General features: G+C 41.3%; 3 protein-coding genes and 1 non-coding gene across 5 annotated transcripts; 2 read left to right on the top strand and 2 right to left on the bottom strand.

The window, feature by feature from the left end:
* Window positions 1–711: 711 nt before the first annotated feature.
* Window positions 712–5639, top strand: LOC121952622 (endosialin-like). Its single transcript, XM_042499404.1, has 2 exons — window positions 712–1747; window positions 3736–5639. The coding sequence occupies exons 1-2, from the start codon at window positions 1312–1314 to the stop codon at window positions 5463–5465; spliced, it is 2166 nt and encodes a 721-aa protein (XP_042355338.1). The 5' UTR covers window positions 712–1311; the 3' UTR covers window positions 5466–5639.
* A 1073-nt stretch (window positions 5640–6712) lies between these two features.
* On the top strand, window positions 6713–19511 carry dpp3 (dipeptidyl-peptidase 3). Of its 2 annotated transcripts, none has more exons than XM_042499917.1 (19): window positions 6713–6907; window positions 8746–8904; window positions 9050–9194; window positions 9338–9427; window positions 9622–9759; window positions 10877–10951; window positions 11184–11274; window positions 11480–11610; window positions 12450–12580; window positions 12787–12845; window positions 14134–14328; window positions 14441–14553; window positions 14652–14744; window positions 14856–14918; window positions 14999–15123; window positions 15946–16066; window positions 16347–16526; window positions 17460–17622; window positions 18562–19511. In XM_042499917.1, exons 1-19 carry the CDS (start codon window positions 6765–6767, stop codon window positions 18702–18704), a joined length of 2358 nt encoding a protein of 785 aa, XP_042355851.1. In that variant the 5' UTR covers window positions 6713–6764; the 3' UTR covers window positions 18705–19511. The 2 variants fall into 2 exon arrangements, with proteins under 2 accessions (XP_042355851.1, XP_042355852.1); XM_042499918.1 differs by lacking the exon at window positions 6713–6907 and adding an exon at window positions 7123–7183.
* trnas-gcu lies at window positions 6799–6880 on the bottom strand. Its single transcript has one exon. It is a non-coding gene; the product is annotated as a tRNA-Ser (tRNA).
* Window positions 19512–19845: 334 nt separating the features above from the next.
* LOC121952743 (ras and Rab interactor 1-like) lies at window positions 19846–23982 on the bottom strand. The gene is made up of 5 exons (XM_042499562.1): window positions 23779–23982; window positions 23543–23663; window positions 22583–22655; window positions 22318–22409; window positions 19846–21481 (listed from the first exon to the last, which is right to left on the bottom strand). The coding sequence occupies exons 1-5, from the start codon at window positions 23980–23982 to the stop codon at window positions 20181–20183; spliced, it is 1791 nt and encodes a 596-aa protein (XP_042355496.1). The 3' UTR covers window positions 19846–20180.
* Between the last annotated feature and the right edge of the window lie 2466 nt (window positions 23983–26448).

Raw genomic sequence — 26448 nt, 5'->3', positions numbered from 1 at the left:
ACTGAAGAGCACTTACGCTTAGACATCTGTGCCCTTACGAAGTAATTGTATAACAGTATAAGAATGAACTCATTCACACACACACACAAAGTACAACAGGTATTCCTGTTCCATACTCAAATGTTTCCATTGGACTGTAAAAACTTCCAGCTGGTATGGACTTGGTAGAAGAGAGAGGAAGGGGTGGTGGCAGAGAAAGAGAAAATAGAGTGAAGAGTGGAGGAGATGAAGACTGATAAAGAGGAATAAATGCGGAGACAAAACAATGAGAAGCAGACATGGACGACAGAAGGTGCAAGCAAAAAAGCAGAGGAGAAGAAGAAGGGGGGAGACAGTCTCTGCATCTCACAGAGCTGACAAACACTTTCCACTCCTGTGGATGCTGTGCAGCATGCAGCACTTGAAGGTTAAGTGTGTGTGTGTTTATATGAGTGTGCACGTGTGTGTGTCTGAAGCCATAGGCAAGATGGGGGGACAGAATGGTGCCGTATGGTTTTCATAACTCTCTGAGGGTTTTCAATTCTGCTACCCCCCTGACACACACACACACCAACCCGTCAACCCCTCCAGCCTTCTCTTATACACTCACACATTTTACCAGCCCCCTCTTCCAAAAAACACACAATTCTTTTTCCTCTACGTAGCCTCCCCCCCTTCCACCCTCCCCCATCTTTCTCTCTCTCTGAGGTTCAGTCAGAAAACCAACTTTGCAGAGGCAAGAGAGCCCCGACAGGATCAGATACAGGAGAGGGTTTCTGTCACTGAAATTCATCAGTCAAATATGGACTCTATTTAACTCTTTTGGACTCAACTGGAGGGCAGATTCAAACATTCTGAACCCTGAACTCTACTGATACTTCACTGGACTTTATTTTGGACTGTACTGGACCCAACTGCACTTTCTAGGGGATTCCACTGGACTGCATTGGTTTCTATTGGTTTTGTATGGGATCCAGTTTAATCTGCTTCACTGCAGCAGCAGGGTTGAAACTTTTGCTGATGAATGGAGTTTGACTGATTCTGCACTGTAGGGGCTTTTTTGTCTAAGTGTTTGGGCAATCCACGGTTATACGGTGATCTAATGTCAGTTTTGGAGTTATCTCTCTCTGATTACTTTGAGTAAAAGGTCAATTAGACCTAAATTATTGTTCAAATACACAAAAATCTGTTTTGAAAAGTTGTTAATTGAATTAATTGAATTGGGAGGATCAAGGTCAGGTTTGTTTGACTAGGGGGTGCGAAAAAATAGCTATCTTCCTTTTATTAGGTTATTTATTTTGACTGCAAGCTTTGAATGTTGGCCTAAACCTCATGTCTTGGTTGAGGATGCAAAAGACCATCAGGAGCAGCAGCTGCAGCAGCTGCAGCAGCATGAGTCTCCTGTGTGTCCTGTGGCTGCTGATGGTCTGTCTGGCTCCTGGTAGCTGGGGCCAGAGGCAGAGGGAGACGGAGGTGGCGCAGCCACCAGCCAAGGCTCAGCTGGCAGAGAGAGACGCGCTCTGCCACCAGGAGGGATGCTACGCTGTCTTCCTCCAGAAGCGAAGCTTCAGGGAGGCTGGGCGGAGCTGCCGGGAGCGAGGTGGGACCCTGGCAACGATGCATACTCACGAGGCAGCGGGTGTGGTCCATGAGCTGCTGTCGGCCATCGAGGGGACCAGGTCAAGGCTTCGCCTCTGGATCGGGCTGCACAGACCACCACGCCAGTGCTCATCCACCAGACCACTGAGAGGATTCGTCTGGGTCACAGGCAAAGTCTCACCTTTTGACTTTTGACCCCTCAGTGTCCCTAATATTTACCTTCATCACCATAGCATATATTTAATTGGATTTTTATAACTAAGCTCAGACAAAAAAAATGTAAAAATGTCAACATTTTATATCTGATACGGATATGCAAAGAAAAGGCTGCAACTAACAATGATTCTCTTGATTCACTGATCAACTTTTGTCTTTTAAAGGCTCTGTAGGCAACAGACATAACTGACCCAGAACAGGTAAAGGTACATAATGATAATTCAAGTTTCCCTCCCACAAACTTTTTAAAGATCGTTGCACTTAAAGAGAAAGAACAGAAAAAGATGGTGACTTCAAAGTTTTTAGCTGTGATTAAATGGAAAATCTGTAGATCAATAAAACTGAAGCTAAATACGTTTTTTTTTAAAGATTACTTAGTTGCTTACATACCTGATTAAATTATTAAATTGGTTCAGGCAGTGTTTGTAGCGCAACATAAACAAAACTAATTAATCAGTGCTTGATGTTTACCACATACATTTAAGATAAATACATGTGGACCTGTAACAGAACCTAAACTTTTAATAAATCAGTTTGATTCAGTAATTACAACCATTAGGCCCACTTTAACATCAATTCTTTCTCACACACATGTGTCATTGTATTGTGTCAAGAGCCTTTAAATCACTTTCAGGTTTTGGTATTAAAGCATTGTGCTGGCCCCCAGCCTCTCTGTCAGCATTTGGTACCCGGGCCAGCCTCCAGAGCTCTGCACTGACTGCATGGTTATTACATTAGCTCCTTTTGTTTCACAGAAGCGGAGCTGGCGCGACAGGGGAAGTCCAATCCCCCTTTTGACCTCACTGCTTTCCCTCAACCTGATTTAGTCATTTAAAAAAAACCTTGTCTTCTAAAAGCCAGATTGGTTTTTGCCTTTTTTTTTAATCACTTACAGTGTCTGGCTTGGTCTTAAGAAAGAACAGACGTTACATTTTCAAGAGTTATGTGGCCAGCTTTGTTGTTGTTTTTTTCTGCCATAATTTAAAGGGCTGGTTTACCCAAATTACAAAAGACATGTTTTCTCATTTATCCCTGGTGGAATCAGAGGATGTGAATAGTTTTGGTTTAATTTAAACACAGTTTAATATGGAGATATAAAGAAAATGAATGTGAATGGATTTTTTTGTGGTGCTAACAGCATTGAAAAAATGTTAATAAAAGGGCAGCTCATCTGTAAAAGAATACTACTCAGATATTTTAATGTGGTAAAAATGGCCTTCGAGTTTATCTTGAAGCTAATACAGCTGTTGCATATTATAGAACACTGTATATGTAGTGTAGAGTAAACAAGCCCTGCAAACATATATTAGCACTCCCTGATTGTGACCAGCTGCTGACAGCAGAATCTCACATTTAAGTTATTATTTAATTCTCCTGCAAAAAAAATGTGAGCAAGGTAAATGAGGTGCTTTCAGAGTCCATTTGTGTGGAATCTAAAAGTATATGGCTTTGGCGACACCTACTGATCGTATCAAAAAAGACATTATGGTAGACAGGAATGCAACCTCAAACCTCACTATGCCAACCCAGAAAAAATGACAGTGAAAATCACATTAAAAAGTGAGACAACTTGTCATGATCTTAAAGATTAGTGCTCTAAATGTGTTGTTTAGACCGGCATATATTTGGAAATAATAGAAACTAAAAAGAGGGAATTTTTACTTTTACTGACCTGCATAGAGGTAGATTTCATGGGAAGGGCAGGAGACACCTCACTATTTAGAGCTACAGTTGTATAATTGTATTCCCTCACCCCCCCAAATACAAATATAAAAGTAGAGTATTCATGTATTTACAAAATTAAAGACATTTACACCATAAATTGATGCTGAAAATGTGGTGTGTAAAAAATCTCACCAAAATGCAAGAAATTAAGTGTTTGACTCTCAAAAATGTCTGACCTTCAAACAAAACCTGGTCCTTCTCTTTGTTTTCAAACAGGAGACCAGGATGGCCAGTTCACCAACTGGCTCCGTGAGGACACCCCTGGTACCTGTGCGGCCCCTCGCTGTGTGGCCATGACTGTCCACACCTCTGAGAGCGGACGTGAGAGCGGCGACAATTTCCGATGGCTTGACGGTTCCTGCGCACTGCCGCTGGATGGATATGTTTGCCAGTACAACTACAAAGGAATGTGTTCACCACTGAAGGATGAGGGCGGTGGTTCGGCTGTTTACACCACGCCATTTCACCTGGTCAGCACACTGCTGACCCACGTGCCCTATGGGTCTGTAGCAGCTCTGCCGTGCCCTGCAGGCGGTTCAGACCCAGATGCTCAAGCTGAGCAGACGGTGCTGTGCATGGAGAGAGACGATGAGACCGTGGGCTGGTCCAGGGATGCCCCGCTCTGCTCGTCCAGTGCCGCTCCACAGAACCAGGACTGGTGTAGCGGGGACCACGGCTGTGAGCAGTACTGTCAGAACACAGACACAGACTACTACTGCTACTGCTCGGAGGGCTTTACGATAGATGAGGACGGGTACAGCTGCAAGCCTGATCCCCTGAGACAAACTGACCCTCCTGAACTGTCCGCTGACTCCGCTGGTCCCACCGATCAGTCCTTCATCAAAGAGATCTGTGTGGAGATGGGGTGTGAATACGACTGTATGGAGACACAGCGGGGCATCCGCTGCACATGCCCGCCCGGCTACCAAATGGGTCCAGACGGCCGCAAATGTTCTGATGTAGACGAATGTCGACAGCAACCGTGTCCACAGCTCTGCATCAACATCCCAGGCACCTTTCACTGCACCTGCCACTCCGGGTACCAGCCGGATGATGAGGGTGAGTGTGTGGACGTCGATGAGTGTCTGGATGAGGCGAGCTGTGAAGGCACTTGTGAAAACACAGTGGGGTCCTTCACATGCCTGTGTAACCCCGGCTACAAGTCAGACACCGGGGGAGAGTGTGTGGATGTGGATGAGTGTGTGGGGGAGTCGCCCTGCCAACAGCAGTGTCTCAACTACAGGGGAGGGTACCAGTGTTATTGTGACAACGGCTACGACCTGCAGTCAGATGGACTTACCTGCCAGCCTTCACCTGATGATGAAGAATATTCCACTCTGACCCCTGACCCCAGTGACTCTGCTCACATACCCGGCTTGGACCCTGATCATGATAATCCCTGGTCCACCTCATTTACCCCAGACCCAAACTTTGAAGCTGACACTAACTTTGATGTTGACTGGCTGACCGAGGTCCCTGAAGCACTGTCCCCTGACATGGCTCATGGGTCAGACAACCACCTGAACCAATGGGATGCCCTGTCTCCAAAGCGATATCATACAGCCCCACCCCCGACGCAAAAAGACAACACAGGCAATGAAATCGATAACAAGGCTAAAGCTAGTGGAGGGGTGGGAGTGGAAACTGCGAACGGGTCAGCTGGTAAGACTAGGGAGGGGGATGGATCTAAGATGGATACAGAGGGCGTCAGCGGAACAGCGGAGGCTGAGGCAGGATCTGCTGATGGTAAACGAAAGCATGACAAGAGCTGGCTGCTGGTGGCCCTGCTGGTGCCTCTGTGTGTGTTTCTCGTAGTGATGCTGGCTCTGGGGATCGTCTACTGCACCAGCTGTGCTGTGGACAAGAGCCTGAGCTTCTCAAATTGCTATCGCTGGATACTCCCTACAACGCCTCCTGACAGGAGGGACGGCAAAACCCAAGCATGAACCCTAAAACAAACCAACACACACACAGATGTGTTGCAGAGCTGATCACTAAACCTACCACTTGGATATAGCACAGTTGACTGGCCCTCCCATTCATCAAAGAAAACTTAATACTTTCTGTTGCACACCCCTTTGTAAATATTTCACGTTCTCATCATGTTTTTAGAATCCAATAAAATCAATAAACTGATGAAATACTGTGTGGTTTGTAAGCCTACAGCCTATAACTCTAATGAAGGTGATAAACAAATGAAAGTGTAAGAGCTTGGAAGTTGGGAAGGTTGCTTTAAAAATTTAACACGATACAAAGCACCAGTTACCCTGTTAAAAAAAACAGTAAAAGGCGACAAGAAAATGACAAAATATTTTTGTTTTCTTTAAAAAAAAAAATTAAAACTATGTTTTATCTGTAATGTAATTTTAAATATATACAAATAACAAAATATTAAATATATAAATATATTATTAAGTTGCTCATTGCCTTCTTTCCAAGTGTTTTAAAGAAATCAAGCCAAATTCCACAGGTTTGAAGGGTAAACAGGACAATCCAGCTGAAACTGTAGACCAGAAGATGGTATTACTCAGCTGTAAGATGCAAAGTAACAGAAAGAATGTTATGATCTACATAAAAAACTTTACCAAAAAGAATATATTCAGATGTACTCCCGTTGTAATCACCAACATTTTGATTCGTATCCTAATTGCAATTTAATCTTTTATTTTTTCTCAGTAGGTTAGACAATTACATTTAGGCCTATTATGTAATTGAATTACATGTAGGCCTTATAATTACATGCTACTAGTATGCATTCTTCCCAACTCCGATGAAAAAAAAGTGGTTGGATGGCTTTATGATGTGTGTAAAAACAAAATAAAGGCTTCAGTGATTTTCCTGAGCCATATTTCAATCTCTTTCAGTACTGTCGCCTCCCAGCAAGAAAATCGTGGGTTCGAACCCCAATGGCGGCGACGAAAATCTCTCTGTGTAGCCTTTACATATTATGTCTGTGTCGGCATAGGTTTTCTCTTCGGGTTCGCCGGCTTCCTCTCACAGTCCATAGATATGTAGGCCTGTTATGTTAATTGGGGTCTGTAAATTGGCTGTAGGTTTAATTGTGAGGTTAATCAATTATTTTTTTTAATTTCGAGAAAGAGCAAGACAGATGGAGTGGAGGAGGGGAGGGGACAATTCAGCGAGAGGAAGTTACCAGCTGTCCGAGGGTGTCACCTTGTCACGTGTTCCGGTTGACCCTTCTTCCATGCCTGTTACCGTTGTATACAGAGAAACGGGACCAAACAATGTTGAGACATCTTCGAAAATGGAAAAAGTATCCGACGAGGATGGGATTCGAACCCACGCGTGCAGAGCACAATGGATTAGCAGTCCATCGCCTTAACCACTCGGCCACCTCGTCACGTATCAGATATACGTGGAGATTTTGGTAATTGTACATGCATATTTATCCTTTTTTTGTGTGTTTTGTTGTCTCGTATGCGTGTTTGAGACGTTTAGATATCGTGTTTTTTACGTTCACCTTTGGTCTGAAAATTACGACGTGACAGCGTCGAAAAGTTCTGCGCAGCTACTTCGTGATTGGTTAGGTTTTCATCAACCACCTCTGATTGGTCGAGGGGCGGGTCTTATGCTGAATGAATACAGGAAGTGTGCAGCGTGAGATTGCACTTTGACGTTCGCAGGATCTGTTGAAGAAAATAAGGTAACAAGCTGTTGAGATAGTTTGCATCATTATACCGGTGTTTACGCCAATCTACCTTTCGAAATGTACCGAATAGTAGCTAAAGATACAAAGAAAAGGGGGTTCGCATGATATTTGCGATATACAGAAGTTGGGGCAGCATGTTTTACACAACGCCGGTTTAGCATGCGCGCTAGGAGCTAACAGTAGCGTTAACGTTGAGTTAGCTGTAGTAGCCTGAAGACTAAACGTATTTCCAATGTTTACTCAAACATGTACTTTGAATGTTTACTCTGCTGTTACTAATGTTAAAGAAACATAAAACGTGTTGCTTTCAGTTTCATGTGCTTCACTTTGTCTTATATAACGTTTATTATTGTCTTTAATTGAGAGTGAAACTGAAATCTGGTCGAGGAGTTATAGCGGTCTGGGTCCTCTTGAATTTACGCTGTGGTCAGTTATAATAGATCAAGGTTTACCTGCTGTTCGTCTCATAAGCTTTTTACTGGATAGCTGTAAATTGAATGAACTCTTACTTTTGCCTACATCCCAGGCTTAACTTTAATTTTTAACTAGGGTACTGTGACAGTATGTTAGACCTGTCATTACACAGCATAGTACTTCACCATCTTTGCGTCTTTAGAAAAAAACACAATGCAATGAGCAACTTATATGGAGAAATGACCCAAAAAGTAGCAAGAAATTAGTAACAAGGACAAGAAAGTTACCTGAAAATGGTCAAAAAGGAAAGCAAAAAACAAAAACAAACAAGAAAATGCCCTGAGAAAATGTGTTTGAAATTCACAGTTCTGTAACATAGTTTTAAATATATAAATTCGTATAGTTTTGTATTTAAATATAGTTTTTTCCCTTAGTTTTTTAAGGTAATTTTCTAACTCATCTACTCAGCACTCAAAACACTTGTGAAAGGCATCTGAGCGTTGTCAGAAATCAATGTCGATACAGGTTTCAAGGTGTTACAAATCACTGAAAGTTTTGGAAAAATCCTAGAATTTTGTTTGTGTAATGAAGTTGTTACAGTAATCTTCCATGGATAAGCTTCCATGTAATGTAACATAACTGATTTTCTTTTCTGTAGGTGTTTATGTAACGTAATGTGTGACACTGTTTTGTTTACCATCACATATGTTTGTTCAATGCCTTTTAAGAATTATAGTCTATACTCTTCATACAAAAATCATACACTTCTAAAGCATAGCTGCCATTTTTATAATGTTTAAGTCAAGAAAACTGACTGTTTACCAGTACATCAGTGTAACTTTTAAAAATTTGCATTTCCGTGTTTTAGAGTACACAAATTGCTTAACCTGCCTAAAGCAAAGACAGGTGTGCAAATACTTCCATGTGCTCACGGTTATGTAAAAAAAAGCGAAAGCTGTGATATCTAACTTGCAATTTTGCTTTTATCTCTTTTCTTTCTGATGCTCTACTAATCTCTTCACAACCTCTGTTCTGCCGTCTGTCTCTGCATCGGCATTTCTTTCTCATCCCATTAACACTTCCTTATCCCTTTTCCCTACATCCATTTTTCTCCCCACTTCCCTTTCCCCATCCTAATTCAGTTCCTCATCGTCAGTGTTAAACGTAAGACTCAAGATGGTGGACTCGCAGTACTACCTCCCAAATGACATCAGCGTCTCTGCTCTTGACTGTGGCGAGGCCTTTCGCTTGCTTTCCCCTCAGGAGAAGATGTACGCCCACTACATGTCACGCGCCGCTTGGTACGTTTCTTATTTCAGGACGGAGCAACGCAATCACAACTGAAATCAAGATATTTCTCACCTGTTTTAAAGAATTAAAACAGAAGACTTAAGTTTATTGAAGAACTCAAACCCTGCTGACCAAAAAAAACATCTGCTGTCTCAGGTATGGTGGTCTGGCAGTGCTGCTGCAGACGTCCCCAGAGTCTGCAAACATCTTTGTCTTGCTGCAGAGAATCTTCAGGAAGCAGACGCCTGCACAGCTGGAACAGGTCGCCACAGCAGCTGGACTCAGCTCTGAGGAGTACCAGGTACAGTCTTTGTGTGTTTGGCTGTTTCTGATGCTTGACATGCCCTTTCACACACATGCACAAACACACGTAAAGCTGTTCTTTATGCTTTACACTGAATGAAAACAATTTCTTATTGTATTTTAATTGTGTTTTATATTTAGGCATTCTTGGTGTATGCAGCTGGTCTGTATGCCAATATGGGAAACTACAAATCTTTCGGAGACACCAAGTTTATCCCAAATCTGCCCAAGGTAAAAATCCAGCTCACCTGCTGGGTAAACAGTTTTTAACAGACACAGTAAGATGAAAAGCTGTACATGTGCATACTTCCCATACAGTTACACTATTAAATATGGTCTCAAGAATTTCCACAGAATTAAATCAACACTTGTCAAACAGCTGTGTCGTACTTTAAGCTGTTTGTGTCCATGATATGTCCATCCAGGACAAGCTGAAAGCTCTGGTGAAGGCCAGCCAAGCATTTCAGGAGCAGCCGACTGAGATGGAGGCTCTGTGGGACAGCTGTTCGTGTCCCCTCTACTCCCTTGAAGACAAACAGAAACAGCTGGGGTTGGGCGACAAGGTGGGAGCTTGTATCATTTAATGCAGAGTTCAAGCCAGCTTTTTACATCAACAAATGTGTCTGGTAATATTAAATGGTACATCCATCACATTGTCAGGACTGGAAGGATTTCATTAAAAAATAAAACAAGGCCTTCTATGCAGTAGAAAGACGCAAATACTTTTGAAACTGGTGCCACGTGACAGGAGAAATCAGAGGAAAAGAATGTTTTTGCTCAAAAGCTTTAAACCCTACAGCTTCCTAAAATGCCACGCCCCTAATCGGACCAATAAAGGCACCTGCTGGTGGGCGATGTAATGGATGTGGACTGGTCCGTGTGAAACAGTGGTGGCGCGGGATCTTGTATTAAAGTTAAACACTAAAATATGTTTACAAAAACATTTGAGGTGAGAAATATACAACGTAGTAACAGAATGTTGGTTTGTATTTGATCAGAGGCGCTCAGTTTTTCTGTTCCTTCAGCCTCCGGTTTCACTGTGCAGGAAGCAGTGTGGCACCCAGTTCCTGTTCACAAACTTTTACTATTGCAGCTAAAAAGGGCATTTAAGTATGTTTCTAAAAAAAAACACATTAGTGCAGTATCTATTGAATCAGCGCTGCCTAGTTTTGATCGGATTTTGGTCCAACTTTGAGAGCGAGAGAGAGAGAGAGAAGGGCAGGTAAGTCTCTTGATCCAGCTCTATAGTCTTTGTGTCCATGGTGGTGAAAGTGTGGATGTACAGCCTGTAGTTCGAGCAACAGCAATAGCCGAGAGCCAGCGAAACACTGCCAAATGACGTATTTGGCGACATTCCACCAGGGTGAAGAGGAGGGATATCCAGGCACTGGTTAGATAGAGCGAAGTTTACCATAGTTTATCTACACATACTACCCAAATTGTTTTGATACAAAGCTTGTTGAAAATTGAAAAGTACCCTTTTAAAGTTTAGAGAAAAAAAAAATTATTCTGCATCATAAGCACTGATAAATTAAGGTAGCAGCAAGTCAAATTGTGTCTTCAGAATGGCTGCAAACAACACCAGTGAAACATAAACTTCCAGTGGGTTCTGCAGGTGAGCCGTCAGTGTGACCCCCATTAGGATGTCTCATGAAGTATTTTTGCTTTTCTTTACATCAGGGAATTACCACCTACTTCTCAGGAAACTGCGGTCTTGAGGATGCTGAGCTGGCTCAGAAGTTCCTCGACTCGAAAGTAAGTTATAGTCTTATTTCCATTGTTGTTTCTACAATCCCTTGTAATAACCTCTACTTTGACATCTCTATTCTTTTCCTTGTTGCACTCGATGTACTTTTTTCTTAATCTTCTTTCACCTCTGCACTCCATTTGGATGGTTCCTTCCTTTCTGTGTCTTTTCTCGCTTCTTGGTGTATTATTCAGTCTGATTTGGTTCGTCCTTAACTGTGTCCTTGTGGTTTATCTCTAGAAACTGTCGGCTTACAACACCCGTCTGTTTAAGAGGGACAATGGAGGTAAAGCCTGCTATGAGGTGCGCCTGGCTTCAGCTGTGCAGAAAGGTCAGAACTGCAGTCTTACACAAGATCTTGAATACCATTTATAAATGTCCGTAACATCCATTAACCATACTGCACTTGTGCCAGATTTGGCTTAAAGATTGTAACATGCATCACATGTTCAAGTAGACTCCAAATGTTATACTTCAGACATTCCAGCTGGTGAATTCAAACACATTATGATTACCAACAAACTGATGCTTCACAGACTGCACAGTGGAGGGGGAATGTGAGTCATGCTGCGGGAGCTTCAACTTTGAAGACAAAGAGTTCACTGTGAAGAGAGGAGACTATGCTCCCATCATGGAGAAAGTCTCCTATTACCTGCGACAAGCTCAGGTGAGAGTCAGGGATATGATGTGTATTTTAGTCAATGATTGGGCTGTATTGTTTCAGCTGTTTGGAACCTGAAAATCACCAAAGTATGAAGTTGATAGAGCAATGTGAATTTTTAATTTTGCCACAGTCCTGCAATTTATCAGCTATCGGTCTAACAAGGATTTAGCGTCTGGGGCAACCGCCAGTATTTCGGGGGTTCTGGTGTAGCCAGCAGATATGGGGGCTAAGACATCCTTTTCTGTACGCCGCTCATTCTTTGCAGTTCAATTATCAACTTGAGGCAAGTCCAGACAACATTTCAGCTCTTCTCTATAAACATCTATACGTTTTTAAAAAAAGCTAATAAAAAGCTAAATCGTCGTCAAATTAGGAGTCTTAAAATTGAATTTCGGCCATTACGTGCCGCTTCTTTGGTGCTCCTGATGAACTGTTTACCTGCATGCAACCACAGCCCGCTCAGAATGCTTCCATACCAAAATGTCATCCTGGTGCCTTCAGATTCTGTGTAGATATGCTGATATCTCTTAATAGAGATTAGTTTTGCTGTAATTCATGCAGAATTGTTATGGTGAAGTTGTTGGAGTTGATAGAATACCAGCAAGGCTACTAAAAGTAAAAGGAAGAGGAGGACCAAAATGATAAACAATAGCAAAACTGCATCTCAAAATGAATGTTAAAAGTAATGGTCTTCGACAAAACACTAGCAAACAGGGGAGGTAAGAAAGCACAGGCAGATCTTTTTAGAAGTGTGAAAGTGACTGAATGAGTTGACAACATAAAAATAATCTTCCTGCCTCAGTTCTTGTATTTATTCTCCTGTTTCTAAATAATTTCCGCAGGCCTATGCTGCAAATGAGAACCAGAAAAAGATGCTTGATGAGTATATTCGAAGCTTCACCTTTGGCTCCATTGAAGCCCATAAAGAGGGCTCGCGCTACTGGATCAAAGACAAGGGACCAATTGTTGAGGGGTGAGGCCACTGAACCACAGTAACATCAAATGAACACGAAATGATCTCCTTACTTCTGGTATCAAATCACGCTAACTTCATTATCTGGTTTATTTGAGACAGATCTGACACAGAGCTAATACGCTGCTTTGCTTTCTCTGGTCATGCTGCTCTTGTGTCATAATCTCTGAAACCGTTCTCTCTCTGCTCTTCACTCGTTCTCTCAGTTATATAGGCTTCATAGAGAGCTACAGAGACCCATTTGGCTCCAGAGGAGAGTTTGAAGGTAACTACTATGTTGATTAAAAAAAGTCATATTAACAAGGGGTCGACTGATATCGGTTTATTCAGGGCCGATACCAATTATTAGTAGTTAATGAGACTAAGAAGTGATATTTGGAACCAATATGCATTTACAATAAAATTGAAAATATTTACATCAATATTTAGAAATTGGAATACAGCAAAAACTCACAAAACAGAAAAATTTGCTTAACTGCCTTCAGCAGATGTGTAATCAAAACTGAAACTTGAAACTAAGCAAATAAATAAAAATAGCTTCCTGAGGTTTTACAAAGTCAGAGTTCCTTCTTTGGTGACACTGTCTTTGCAGTTTTAAATTAATTAATTTGATCTGCAAACATTAATAAAAATCCAAGTACAGATGATCAGAAATCAGGCGACCTGATAATCTGTCGACCCTTAATGTGCACTAATGTCTTTAAGTCGTACTGCATCTCTCGTGGCTTCATGTAGAGAAAATATTACAATATAGTCTTTTAAAATGTTTTTCAAAAATGTCTTGAATAACAAGAAAGCACAGTATTATTGACACATATGCTGACTGAGTAGAGTTCATCAGTAGTGAACATAAGAACCTGATAAGATAGGCCAGTTCAGGATATCTATTATCACCTAGACCAAGGACAGATCTCCCCAAATCTACAATTACAGAGCCGTTACAGCTTGGAACTATTTACCATCATCATCATTTATTTCATCAAAATAAAAATCAGAGCTTCTTTCAGGAAAACATGATGTGATGTAACTTATGAAATCTTGCTCACAAATTTTGTTTGAAGGGTCTAACCTCTGATATGTGTTGGACTTCAGGATGACTACCTGATGCTAACACATTAGCTAATGGGGATCCTAAGAACTACTTTAAAAGTACTTTTATAAAGTTACTAAAGTAGATACAAACAGCTTTTAACTCCAGGAGATAATTGGTAAAAAAATGTTCAATCCTCGCAAATGATTATTGATTTTAGGGACTGATACAATAAAGAAGGTCAATCGGTGTTTGGAATAATATTATATTTATAATATTATAATATTATTATAATACACAATATTACACTAATAAGCTAGTACCGTCCAGCCTAAAGTCCACAGTCAGCAGATTACTATTAATCTACTTTGGTTACCTTTTAAAGAATGGAGTTCACGTGTAAATGAGTGTTTGTGTACAGAAATGATTGAATTGACCGGAGGGTTAATCTTGCAGTCCTTCCTCTCAGTCAGAAATGATTTTTTTCCACTTTCTAACTTCGTGTTTGTGATGTCACCTTTAGGTTTCATCGCGGTTGTGAGCAAAGCGATGAGTGAACGTTTTGCCAAACTGGTGGGCTCAGCAGAAGTCCTGCTCCCTGAGCTGCCTTGGCCGAGGGAGTTTGAGAAGGACACTTTCCTTAAACCGGACTTCACCTCGCTGGATGTTCTCACCTTCGCTGGCAGCGGAATACCAGCTGGCATCAACATCCCCAACTGTACGCTGGGATATGGTTTTAAACTACACGATACTGTGTCTAATAACACAGTTTAGTAAGTTAAAGTTTGTATGTCACAGACTTAGAAACAAATTTGTGTTTTTGTGTGTAGATGATGACATCAGACAGTCGGAGGGCTTTAAAAACGTGTCACTAGGCAACGTGCTGGCTGTAGCCTACGCTACGCAAAAAGAAAAACTCACCTTCCTGGAGGAGGAGGACAAGGTAACTCATGCAGCGTCCCGATTCTTTTACACATCCGCTCTTGTCTCTCTCACACACTCCCAAAATTACACATTATCATGTGTGTGTTTTTGTATTAGGATTTGTTTATCAAGTGGAAGGGTCCATCATTCGAGGTGCAAGTTGGACTTCATGAGCTCTTGGGCCACGGAAGTGGCAAGCTGTTTGTCCAGGTCAGTCAAACATACATTTCTCTTTGTTAAAATGTTTAATTTACTGATTTTTGATGGAAGAATCATTATCAATGAAGTAAAATCTAATTTCGTTTGTTTTTGCATCTTCAGGATGAAAATGGCAAGTTCAACTTTGACGAGAGTAAAGTGACCAACCCTGAGACTGGAGAACTGGTTAGTTTGTTTGTGTGTTTTTTTTCTTTGTGTTCATTTGGCAGAGGTAGTAACTAACAGTGTGAGTTTATTTTTTTTAGGTGTCCAGTTGGTATCGGGGCAACGAAACATGGGACAGTAAATTCTCCACAATTGCCTCCTCTTATGAAGAATGCCGTGCTGAGTGTGTTGGACTTTATCTGTGTCTCAACAAAGAAGTGCTCAGGTATGTCGCGTTCTGCTCATTCTGTAGCCGGATGAATTGACATATATGTATGTTACATACTCATCCCTGATCTTCCTCCATGGTTTGATGTTGGGGTGGAAATCGACTTATGAGGGGCTGGATTTCAAAAGCAGACAAAACTAAGACTGGATGCTTTAAGACTGTACTCCCTTTATGCATAAAAGTAGATACACTCATTTCAAACGTTGTAATTGTAAATGGCCACATGCTTCCATGTGTCCATTATGTTGACATGAATCGTCTAATAGATGGCACTAGAGGGCAGTCAAGTGTCAGACAACAACAAACATGGCGACCGTGGAGGAGGTCCTCATAGCGTACCTTTTAATGGAGGCAGCATTGTAGACAATTATGGTCTGTGGGGCCATCAAATACGCTGAGACATGTGGATAAGAATTACTTAAACTGTATGTCTTTGTCATGTCCTAAGATCAAAATCAGGATGTGTATTTGAGTACGTCAGTTGTTTACTAAAAACTTAGCAGAGAAACCCAAACAGAATTAATATTTTGAGATTGTGTTGGAGCCTTGAAGAGCTTTTTAGTTTGCTCATGCCTCTGACTGGCTCTGTACAACGGATGCCAAGTAATTTTTGGTGTCACACAGTCTCACAGCTTATAAATGAGATGTTGGGGAAAATAATGAATCTCAGCGTGTTTTTTAGGCTGTTTTAATGTCAATTACTGGAATAAAGTGGTTATTCTTTCTGTTAAAGCCCAGTGTGGCCGATGACTATAAGGTGGGGCAAGCATTTTAACTGTTTCTTTTGTCTGTGTGTGTGTGTGTGTGTGTATGTTCCAGTATTTTCGGCCATGAGGGCCAGGAGGCGGAGGACGTGGTGTACATCAACTGGCTCAGCATGGTCAGAAGTGGACTGTTGGGCCTGGAGTTTTACACACCTGAGAGCAAGAGCTGGAGACAGGTAGTCACTCGATTGCAACCTGTAAAAATGTATCATAACTTTATACACACTCACTTTCATTTACACAGAACTTCTGAGAAACATAATTTTGGGTGCACAGTGTTTACAAGAGAAGTCAACATACAGGCCATTGAGCATGTGTGTCTAACGACCCGAGTGGCTGGGTTTTACGTTTTATTTTATAATACAGCTTAGAGTAAGTCTGTCTCTGTTTATATGAGTGTCAGGAGATGTATACAGTGTGTCTCATGTGTCTCATGTGTCTCATGTGTGTCTGAAGGCTCACATGCAGGCTCGTTTCGTGATCCTGCGTGTCCTGCTGGAGGCCGGGGAGGGCCTGGTGGGCCTGGAGGAAGTGACGGGACAGGACGGCAAGCCTGACACTCGAATCACCCTTGATAGAAGCAAGATCCACACTGTGGGCAAGAGCGCCATCCACAGGTTCCTTCGTAAACTGCAGGTATATCCATACTCAAGCACAGACAGCAGATCTTATAATACTAGTACAACATATTGAAGAAAATACAACAAATCCTTTTATCAAACGATTTGATAAAATGAAAAGGATACACTGCAGATAAATGTCAAGTTAATGGAACTGCTACATCACTGCTGTATTTAACGTGTGCATTTGTGTTCTCATGTGCAAACTACTCTATAGCGCTATTAGAGGTCAAAAACTTCACATGGTGCCTTTTGATTTATCTATAAATCATTCAAAACAAAATTCAACACTTTTGATAACTGAGTCATTTCAGTAACTTTCAAAAGAAAAAAATCTCAAAGAAATCACTGGTTCTGGCTTTGCAAATATGAATATTTTCTGGTTTTATGTGTCTTTTATTATAGTAATAGGCATTAATATATTTGGGTTTTGGATTATTAGTTACACAAAACAAGCAATAAAGATATGAAGACTTGGGCTTTGGGAAATTAAAACCAAATAATGAATCAACAAACTGATGATTGAAAGAGTTGTTCGTAGCAGCTCTAAATTAAATCAAATAAATAATAGAAATAAATAAAATGAAGCTTCACAGTAACAAATCCAACCATATAACAAAGCTCTCATGATGCTGTTTTCTCTGAAAATGTATTTAGTTGCTCAATTTGTGATTTTTTTTTTTGTGTTTTTGTTGTGAGATTATTGTGTGGTAATAACAGTGGGTTGACTGTTAGTCTCCACTGTTTTACCCAATAACCTGAGAGGTTTTCTATCTATTAGTGCAACCCACCCAATTGTATTTTTGATACTAGCATGATATAAAGGAATAATGATCCCTTGATGGCTGTTGGCCTGTCTCAGAACAGTTATCACACATGAATATCAATCATTTGTCTGTATGAGACCTGCGATGATTTCACCAGACATGTTGATTTCACTGTTTTGCAGGTCTTTAAAGCAACAGCAGATGTGGAAGGAGGCAGGGCTCTGTATGAAGGTTACTCCATAGTCAGTGACAGCGGTGCGCACAACTTCCTGCGTCTACGGGAGACGGTGCTGCTGAGGAAGGAAACTCGTAAGATGTTTGTCCAGGCCAACACCAGAGTCAATGGTATGTACCAGATTCACTCTTGCTCATTAACACAGGTGCAAACGCTCCCACGTCAGTTTTTATTCTGCCGATTAATTTTCCTGCATCAGCAACATTACTGTAGTTTACTAAAACAATGGAAATGTGTTTGTCCTGAATGATTATATTTATTATTCTAATTATTATGCGAGTGTACCATTTTAGAGAGTGGCCTTTCCAAACAGCTATGAACAGTTTTCGCCTTTTAAGTATTTGTAAGCTTTGAGTAAGTGTATATTAGTGCTACTTTATCAATACTTGACAGGTTATTCTCAGATTCTTACAAAGTCTTAAAAAAGCATCAGATACATTAATCAGAAAAATAAGGCCTCAGTTGGTGTTAAAATATCTTAAATCAATCTTTCACAAGTCTTAAAAATTCCAAGACATGGGAAGTAGAATTTTTGAATTGCTTTTCTGACTTTACATTATAATATCTCAAATTAACTGGTAATATCTGTTTTTTTAAAAAAAAACAAAAAACAATTAGCATATTAATGTCACACAGATCAGGATAGTGGAACCGACAAACATTCACATTTTGTTTTCGGTCGAGGTGCTCAGAGCAGAGGATCCACTGTCTGCTAGACAGCAGTCAGTGAACCCTGGATGACATGGAGAAGGTCACATTTAACAAAAATTGGCTGTTTAACCAAGGTTTAACTGATTTTCATTTTTTCCTTTCTTCAGGTTGGATTAATGTCATATTAGGCTTCGAGTTAATTTCGAGTAGCATTAAAAAATCTTAATCTAACTTGTCTTAAGCTGTAAGATCCCTACCTGATAACAAGCTACGTAAACATTTTACTTTTCAATCTTTTGTGGTTGTGGACTGCGATTGTACATGTGTAGAAACAATCATTGACTCCCCCTCTGACAGAGACAGTTATTCAGTTTGCTTCCACTCTTTGTGGTTTCCAGGAGACAGCGTAGAGCTGATTGAATACGAAGGCACCGCGGCAGGTTTGATTCGCTCTTTCACCGAGCGCTTCCCAGATGACGCAGAGCAGCTCGAGGCCGACCTTTTGGAGCTGTGCAAAAGAGACTCCCCCTGCTGGTGTTGATGGATGGACGGACAAGCTGCTCCACAGGCTGCGTAAATACCGACTGTAATCAGATTTTCTTTTTCACCGTTGGTGACAGTAAATTGATTCTTAAGGGATGTTTAATCACACAAAACTGCAAAAAGATCAAAATCCTTCTTGAAGAGGCTCAATTTAAGTTTCATACTATACAATAAAGCCATAAGATGAGAACAGTTCTGCCAAAGACACCAGCCAGTTTTTCTAGCCACGACTCAGATCCAGTGACAGGTGCTGTCTTTGATAACGTGATCAACTACAAAAAAACGAGCTGATAAATCACCATCACTCTTTTAGATGCATGACATTTTTCTAACGTGAAGTCCTGCAAATTGTCCATTAAACTAACGCTGCCTGACAGTAAAAATAGTTAAGTTTTTGCGTAGAAATAATAACAAGCTCAGAACTTGGCTTCGAATCTTCTCAAAACAACAATTGTGACATATTTTGTCTCTACTCAAAATGATGTCCATGAATTAATTTTTATAGTTAACCTTTGGCTCAAACTTGTTTCACATTTACGCCTTGTCCATAAAGTTAAAGGCGTGTGTCGGTGTTGATGATTTGACGGGTTAATACTGTTCACTAGCTGCCATGAAAGCTTAATGTTGACTGTAAGGGAAAATAATACTTCATGCCATTTTTTAAAACCTGGTTTGGTATTAAGAAGTCATGGCTGAATACTTGACTGAAGTATATAAAGTATTGCTGTGTTTGGGAGGCCTAAATGAGGAGCTGTATTCAAAAAATGTGGTAATGATCTGCACAAATAAAACTTGTTTGATAAGATCTTAGTAGTATATTCTTCTTCTAGAATCATCACAGAGTTGCTTATTTTTCACCCTCCGCCTGAGATAGTAAAATTCTGATATATTTTTTCTTCCACGAGAAATCAGAATCATTTAAGAACCCCTTAATTACTGGTGCCTTTAAAATTATCCTCTTTTATGTTTGTTGTTCTATTGTTGATCAACTCCTACAGTGTTATTTTTTTAAGCTCAACTCAACAGCAGTTCTTGTTTATCATTGAATTACAACATTGATTACGTCATTTTTACTTGTACTTTTCAGGCAAAAAAATAGGGAACTAGAGGTTAATTATGACAGGCTAATTAACTCAAGGAAGTTTCAAGAGTTTAATTTAATACTCAGAAAATACAGCAAAAGAAAAAATGGCTCCCTGTCAGGTAGGAAATCAGAAAGAGACGTTGGGGCATGCTTTAAAAATCATTGGCACAATAAAAAAAAGGGAACACAATATGCAGTTAAAACATACAGAACTATCAGTATTGTCATTTACAATTTTTGGTTTTGTAACACTTAAAATTTTTGATCTATTCTAAAAGTAATTTCGGGGTGAGACCCTGGGATGCTGTCACCACATCTTAGTAATTCCACACAGTTCTCCGTTACAAGGGAACATAATGTAATTCAGTTACAGTCTAACCTGTTTGTTCGTTAGAGGCTCGTACCGTTGACCTGTTTTGGGGGAAGCGGCGGTGGAGTTTCTGCTGCCCCCTCCAGACTGCTGAAGGAACTGCAGCTGTCGGAGTCATTTAGAGTAGCAGCGTTCATCTGTGAAACCAAACCTCTTTCCTGCTCTTTCCTCTCTTTGAGCAGTTCCTCATTTGTCTCATCATTCTCAGCACTTGCTCCCTCCTCCTCCTCCTCCTCCTCCTCCTCCTCAGCCTCTCTCTCTGATTGTGTCTCATCTGCTCGTAAAGGAGGAGCAGGTGTGTCATAGACCTGCTCCGCCAGCTGAGGGAAGGATGGAGAGGTGAAGGGAGAGAGCGAGAAGGGGATCTTAGGGGAAGGAGACGGGGACTGGTAAGGTGAAAGAGAGGGTGAAGCGATGGGTGAGTCATACGGAGAGAGGGAAAGAGGAGCCCTGGGAGAAAGACATGGCGATTGATAAGGTGAGAGAGAGGGAGAAGCATCGGGAGAGTCGTGAGGAGAGATGAATGGAGATGCTTTGGGGAGGAGGGGAGGCGCCAGGGGAAAAATGGGTGGGAAGATGTAAGGAGAGAGTGAGGGAGAAAGGGAGGAATTGATCACTGTAGAGGGCTGCATGTAGTGTGAGTCGTCTGGAAGATCCTCCAGCTCTGTTGGGAGCTGAGCTGTAGCCTCCTCTCCTCCGACTCCAGCCTCCATCTGTGACCGGCACTCCTCCTGCAGCTGAGGAGTTGCTGATGGAGGCTGAACCTGGGCCTCACTGGGGGCGACCGGAGGGTTCTCACCTTGTAAAAGACCTTCATTAGGATGAGTGGCTTCTTGTCCTTGTTTCCGTGCTTTACATTTTCCTCTGGTTTTGGGCATTAGAGGAGGTGGAGGAGGAGGAAGGAGCGGGGGCGACAGCAGGGTTGACGACTCCATGGAAACCCGAACCTTGAGGCTGCGTTTGAGCATGCGCTGTCTGGACAAACGGCTCTGGTTCTGCAGGAAAAGGGGGTTGATGAAACAGAGAGCGCCCTGACCAGAGCCGCAGTCCAGCTGGCTGGGACTGCGTGTCGTGATTGGACAAAACTCATGGAACAGGGTGGGACTGGAGCCCGCTTGTTTGGTGGCGGTGTCCGATTCAGCCGCGGCCTTGTGCTGGTTGTCTGATTTGGGCTGGGGAGCTGAATTGAGCTGAGCTGCGGAGCTTGTCTGTGGGGCGGCAGTGGACCGGGTTGGGGGTGCAGCGTCTGGCCTCTCCTTGTCCTTCTGGGGTTTAGGTGCCTCCCGTGGCCCTCGGACATTTAGGTGGGAATTCCAGAATTCTAAAAAACAATATTTAACAGATTTTACCTGGTCAATTGTGAGCAATTCACATATATTTGTAATCTTGATAATTTCATAAACTTTACAAAAAGAATTTATGCATTTAATGCTTATTAACAAAAGATGCATTTTTAAAAAGGCATTTGCTGACAAGTGGCTTAATGAGATTACAAAACATCATCACATTGTGCTGATATATATATCAGCACAATATAGGGCGACGTTCGCTTCCGGGTTGTCCTACAGAAAAACGTAATCCCAGGGGCACTCTATTCAAGGCCCAACATGCACCTCGGTCAGGGGATCCAGAAAATCCTCCCCTGGCATATTTTAAATTTTATGATCAAGCTCTATTTTTATGTTATTTTCATGCACTCTGGATCCTAATTTACATTCAAATTACAAAAGAAATTTCCCATCCAAGTGTGAATTCAATTTATTTTAATCGTGAATTAGAAAATGGGCGGCGGTACTCCCGGCACTCTATCACGGGCCACATTTGGCCTGCAGGCCATTAGTTGAGTATCACTGTTCTAAAAACTGTGTCATCCTTTTATGCAACACATTTTTTAACCTATTAAAAAGCAAGCAGCACATTTGAGATGTCTAGCCTGAAAAAAAGAGTTAATCTACCATTTTTTCAATGTAATTGTATATACTAGTATATACTATTTTATTGCAATATATATGACTTTCAGTCTACTCATTTGTCCTTCAATGAAAAGAAGGGGAAAAAACTGCACTAAAATGTTTTCAGTGCTTGTTTGCAGGACGTTATTACTGTGTGTATAGTATGTGTGTTTGAGGATGAGGTTACTGTGGCGTGTTCACCAACCTATTCCCATGTGTGAGATGGACTCCAGCTCTTTGTGGGATGTTGCCTTTGCAATGGCTTCAGGAAGCTCCAGAGGGAAGCACAACACATCCCTGATACACAGATAATATATAACACAAACATTAGTTCTTGCAGTTCAATAAATATTTACACTGTAGAAAAAAAGGGGAAAATCTGGAGATTGCATAAAGGAAGCAATTGTTAAGGAGGAGAAACAAATGGCAAACAGCTAAAGAGAATGAAAATGAGGAGGAAAAGATTTTACCTGCTGACACAGTAGAAAGAAATTAGTCTTGGGAGATCTGGAAAGCTGATGGCCGAAGTCTCCAGAGACAGAGCTGCGGGGAGGAAAGTTCAAAGGTAGGGGGATTTTTGGAGGAGGAGAACAGTGGTCAAATATTGTATAACACTGACCTAAGCTGCTGTTTTTGGCTGTTTTGTAAAGCCTACATATGTTTTTATAAATTATTTCTTGTATTCCAGAGACTTGCGTGGAAACTAGGAATAATTATTTCATAATCTTATCACTTCTTGACATGGTAACACTATAAAGCATACATGTCATAAGCTGTTTCCAATAGACTGGAATAAACAAAGTTATGGATTTAACCCTACTGTTATGTTATGGGTTAAACTGACTGTTTTAAGATGTAAATATGAATTTAAAGGGTCAATTTGACACCTTAAAGGAGAGATGTGTTGTTTGAATTAATCAGTACCTATTCAAAAATGTTACAAAAAAAGAATGTGCAAAAATAAATGTGGTGAATGTCTATTTTTTCCTAGTGTACAGAAAAAAGTTATTTATTAATAAATTATTTTTCAGTATAAAACAAAAACTGTCATCAGTAAACCATGATCTTAAAGAGGTGAAAAACTTGATTACTCCAATTACTAATAAAATTAGTATTAACTGAGCTAAAGATAATATTTGAGAAAAAAATATATACTACTTTCAGATGGTTAAACATGCACCAAGTCAATTTAATCTGGGAACATGAATGCTGTTCCTTAAAGGTGAACATAACAGGAAAGTTAAAAGTTTTGTTTCTAGCTTTGTACCAGTAGATATCTGTTGAAATGAATCTCTTTTCTGCTTGAGTAACCAAAGCAAAGCCCTCTCTTATTCCATGCAACTTAAATAAGTACATGACAGCTAGCTAGTACAACAAGACAAGATCTTGATATGTGAGCATGACTTTAAATCTCATGGGGGTTGTCATACTCTTGCTGGCGTGTTCCTCCCTAATGCCAAACTGCTGAACGAAGGATGGCACGCTGTCATCTGCCAAGCGAACACACAGCACGCTTCTCTTGGACGTGCGAGACTTGCGCACCAGGAAGGTCTGCAGGACAACACAGCTGATTACTGAGTGCATGCGTGAGTGTGCAGGGTGAGGAATAGAGAAGACAATATTGTGGTGTACTTGTAATTTTAGGTAAAGTGAATGTGGCTCTGACCCCAGGAGGCTCCCTCTGCAGTATGTGCAGTGCGGTGGCAGGGTTGATGGACAGCTGAAGCCAGACAGGAACTGTGAGCAGGAGACGGTCCAGTATGCTGATGCTTTTCAGAGAGCCCCGTCCTCTTTGATGACCTGCGAACTTGCGCTCTGATGGCTGTGCGGGCTCTGGGAAATCATACAGCGGCTCTTCTTCTTGTGCCATCTTAACACGCACATAACAAAAAGCACACCCGTGGTTAGTGTCCTGGCACTAATCATCCCAGAGTGTATGCATGCTTACAGGTGGTTATATCTCTCCCTGTGGCTCATATTCACAATGGCAGAACAGGTGGGATCGAGGTCAGTTCTAGGCATGGGCACAAAGGGGACAATGCCCGCCCAAATGCTACGCCTGCCCCACTAATGCCAGCCATAGGCATCTTAAGGCCAAAATAATTCTCACCTTGAGCAGTTATTGCCACAAAAAGCAGGGATACTCAACTTGGGTTGCTTGCTTTTGCAAAATGACAGGAGGCCAGGAGCCAGTCCCTGTAGCCCCATAAATGTTTTAGGAGTTTAGCAGGTTTTTATGATTTGGACATTTGTAGAATTTTAACATGTGTCTACCGTTTAGGACATTTGTAGGATTTTAGGACATTTCAATGATTTCAGGACGTTTCTAGGGTTTTAGGACATCTCAATGATTTTAGGATGTTTCTAATATTTTAGGACATTTGTAGGATTTTAGAATGTTTCTAGGTTTCTAGGACATTTTAGGATTTTAGGACATTTGGGGCATAGCTTGGACCTCTGTCCTGGGGGGGGGTGGAATGTGTGTAGCTATTTGCTCATTGTGAATTACAAAATGTCTGGTCCCCATCCTATCAGAGGCCAGATTTGGTCCACGGACCATAATTATCACTGCTATAAAGCATTTCAAAAATTGAGCCTGAGGGGGACCCCTCTACTGAGGTCAGGTCAAGTGAGATCCTCCCCTCAGGACACTCAATTTTTGGATAAAAACATAAAAAGTTCAGTACAGTCTTAAAGAAAAATCATATTACCCACCAACATCTCTTACTGACCCCCCCCCCCCCATTCAAAGCAGTCTCGAACCGGACTGGGTGGGATGCCTTCTCTCTCTCTCTCTCTCTCTCTCACACACATTCACACACACACATTCACACACACACACACACACACACACACACACACACAGAGAGAGACAGCTGCGTAATAAATGTGCCTGGATTGGGGCAGCAAGTCCAGACTTGGTAAAGTGCTGCAGCTCAGACAGAGCTTAAATAAAGTAGGAGGCTACAGGAAACAAACGTTTAAATATAGACACACAGACAGGACACACAAACACCACAGAGGGCGATGTAACATTAAATATGACAAATAACAAAATGAATGACACTGTTGCTTTTAGGTCATTATTCTGATCATATGTAGCAGGTCTGTCTCCCTGTTAAAATCTCGCCGCGTGCAGCCTACATGTCAACATCTGTCTGGATCCGCAGCGCGCATTCCTCTCAAACTTCCACATTTCCTCCTTAACTCTAATGCACACCTGGTCCTCCTGCAACAACTACAAACTCGTGCGCCATTATAGTTATAACACCAACAGGCTCGTTGTTTACCTCTTTACCCCCCGATCCTTGTTTTTATCCCTCTCCGGCTGCACTTTATGTTGCTCCTCATTCTTCCATCTACTTCACCACGACGAAAACTCCTCCACCTCGGCCTGTCATGACGTGTGTCCCCAGGTCCGGAGACGTCTCTCTCCTTTGGCTCCTCCTCCCCTCCCCACCTGATCTCACCTGGAAACGAACATGTGATAGGCTGTATACTACTAGACTCACGTGTCCACAACTGAATTATTGCTTAGTTATGTCTAAATGTAACAGCTCTGTATGAACACCAACTAGCAATTTTTTGGTTCCTAAACGCGTTCTGGGAATGGTACAATGCAACCAACGCCATGTTTTAGTGACATTTTCAGCAGCAAATTTTCTTTTTAGTTCCCAGAAAGTTCCTCTTAAAGTTAGGGTAATATTCTTTATGAACGCCAAAAAATGTTTAAAATGTTTTGCTGTTGTTTTATTGTCATTTTTTATTGTTAACATATCACATTACATTACATTTATTTATTTTATTTTTTTAAAAAGGTCTGTAATTTCAGTCTTCAACATGTTCTTAACTTTGCTTTTAAAAAAAAGTTCTTCCTGTGTTCTCATGTACCATGTGGAAATGTTTTATAAAAAGAACATTATTTGATTAATCACCTCACAACATCACCAAAACACTCTCAGAATGTTTCAGTTATAACATTGCGGCTTAGTCAGCCTTTAACCTTAAAGGAACATTATTTGAAATGATAAACACCCTTAAAACGTTCTTTGAACATTAGATTAAAATGTTCTCTTTAAAATATTATTGCAACTTGTAGGTAACTCTAGCCAATGTTGTGGGAATGTTCCCTGCTAGCTGGGACAGCAGCCAGTGCAACCAAAGTACCAAAGGTAGCAATAGTGTACCAGCTTGCAGAAATAAAGCGTGCATTCAAAATCACACTTAAGTGAAGCATCTGGAGGAGTGAAGATGAGGGAGCTAAATGACTGAGTGAGGGAGGGTTGGCACAGGAGGGCAGGAGGGAGAAGGAGAAAAAAGGGAAAGCTCAGGAGCA

The sequence above is a fragment of the Plectropomus leopardus genome, chromosome 13, assembly GCF_008729295.1.
Source record: "Plectropomus leopardus isolate mb chromosome 13, YSFRI_Pleo_2.0, whole genome shotgun sequence".
Taxonomy (NCBI): Eukaryota; Metazoa; Chordata; class Actinopteri; order Perciformes; family Serranidae; genus Plectropomus; species Plectropomus leopardus.
The sequence above is the reverse complement of the archived record's forward strand: the minus strand, read 5'-3'. Positions and strand labels throughout refer to the sequence as shown.

Coding starts and splice junctions, on each gene's coding strand:
- LOC121952622 (XM_042499404.1), top strand. CDS start 1,312: ATGTCTTGGTTGAGGATGCAAAAGACCATCAGGAGCAGCAGCTGCAGC. Junction 1,748..3,735: donor AGGATTCGTCTGGGTCACAG/GCAAAGTCTCAC, acceptor GTTTTCAAACAG/GAGACCAGGATGGCCAGTTC.
- dpp3 (XM_042499917.1), top strand. CDS start 6,765: ATGTTGAGACATCTTCGAAAATGGAAAAAGTATCCGACGAGGATGGGA. Junction 10,952..11,183: donor AGAAGTTCCTCGACTCGAAA/GTAAGTTATAGT, acceptor GTTTATCTCTAG/AAACTGTCGGCTTACAACAC. Junction 15,124..15,945: donor CTCAACAAAGAAGTGCTCAG/GTATGTCGCGTT, acceptor TGTATGTTCCAG/TATTTTCGGCCATGAGGGCC.
- LOC121952743 (XM_042499562.1), bottom strand. CDS start 23,982: ATGGCACAAGAAGAAGAGCCGCTGTATGATTTCCCAGAGCCCGCACAG. Junction 22,410..22,582: donor TCTTTCTACTGTGTCAGCAG/GTAAAATCTTTT, acceptor TCTGTGTATCAG/GGATGTGTTGTGCTTCCCTC. Junction 21,482..22,317: donor CATCTCACACATGGGAATAG/GTTGGTGAACAC, acceptor ATTGTTTTTTAG/AATTCTGGAATTCCCACCTA.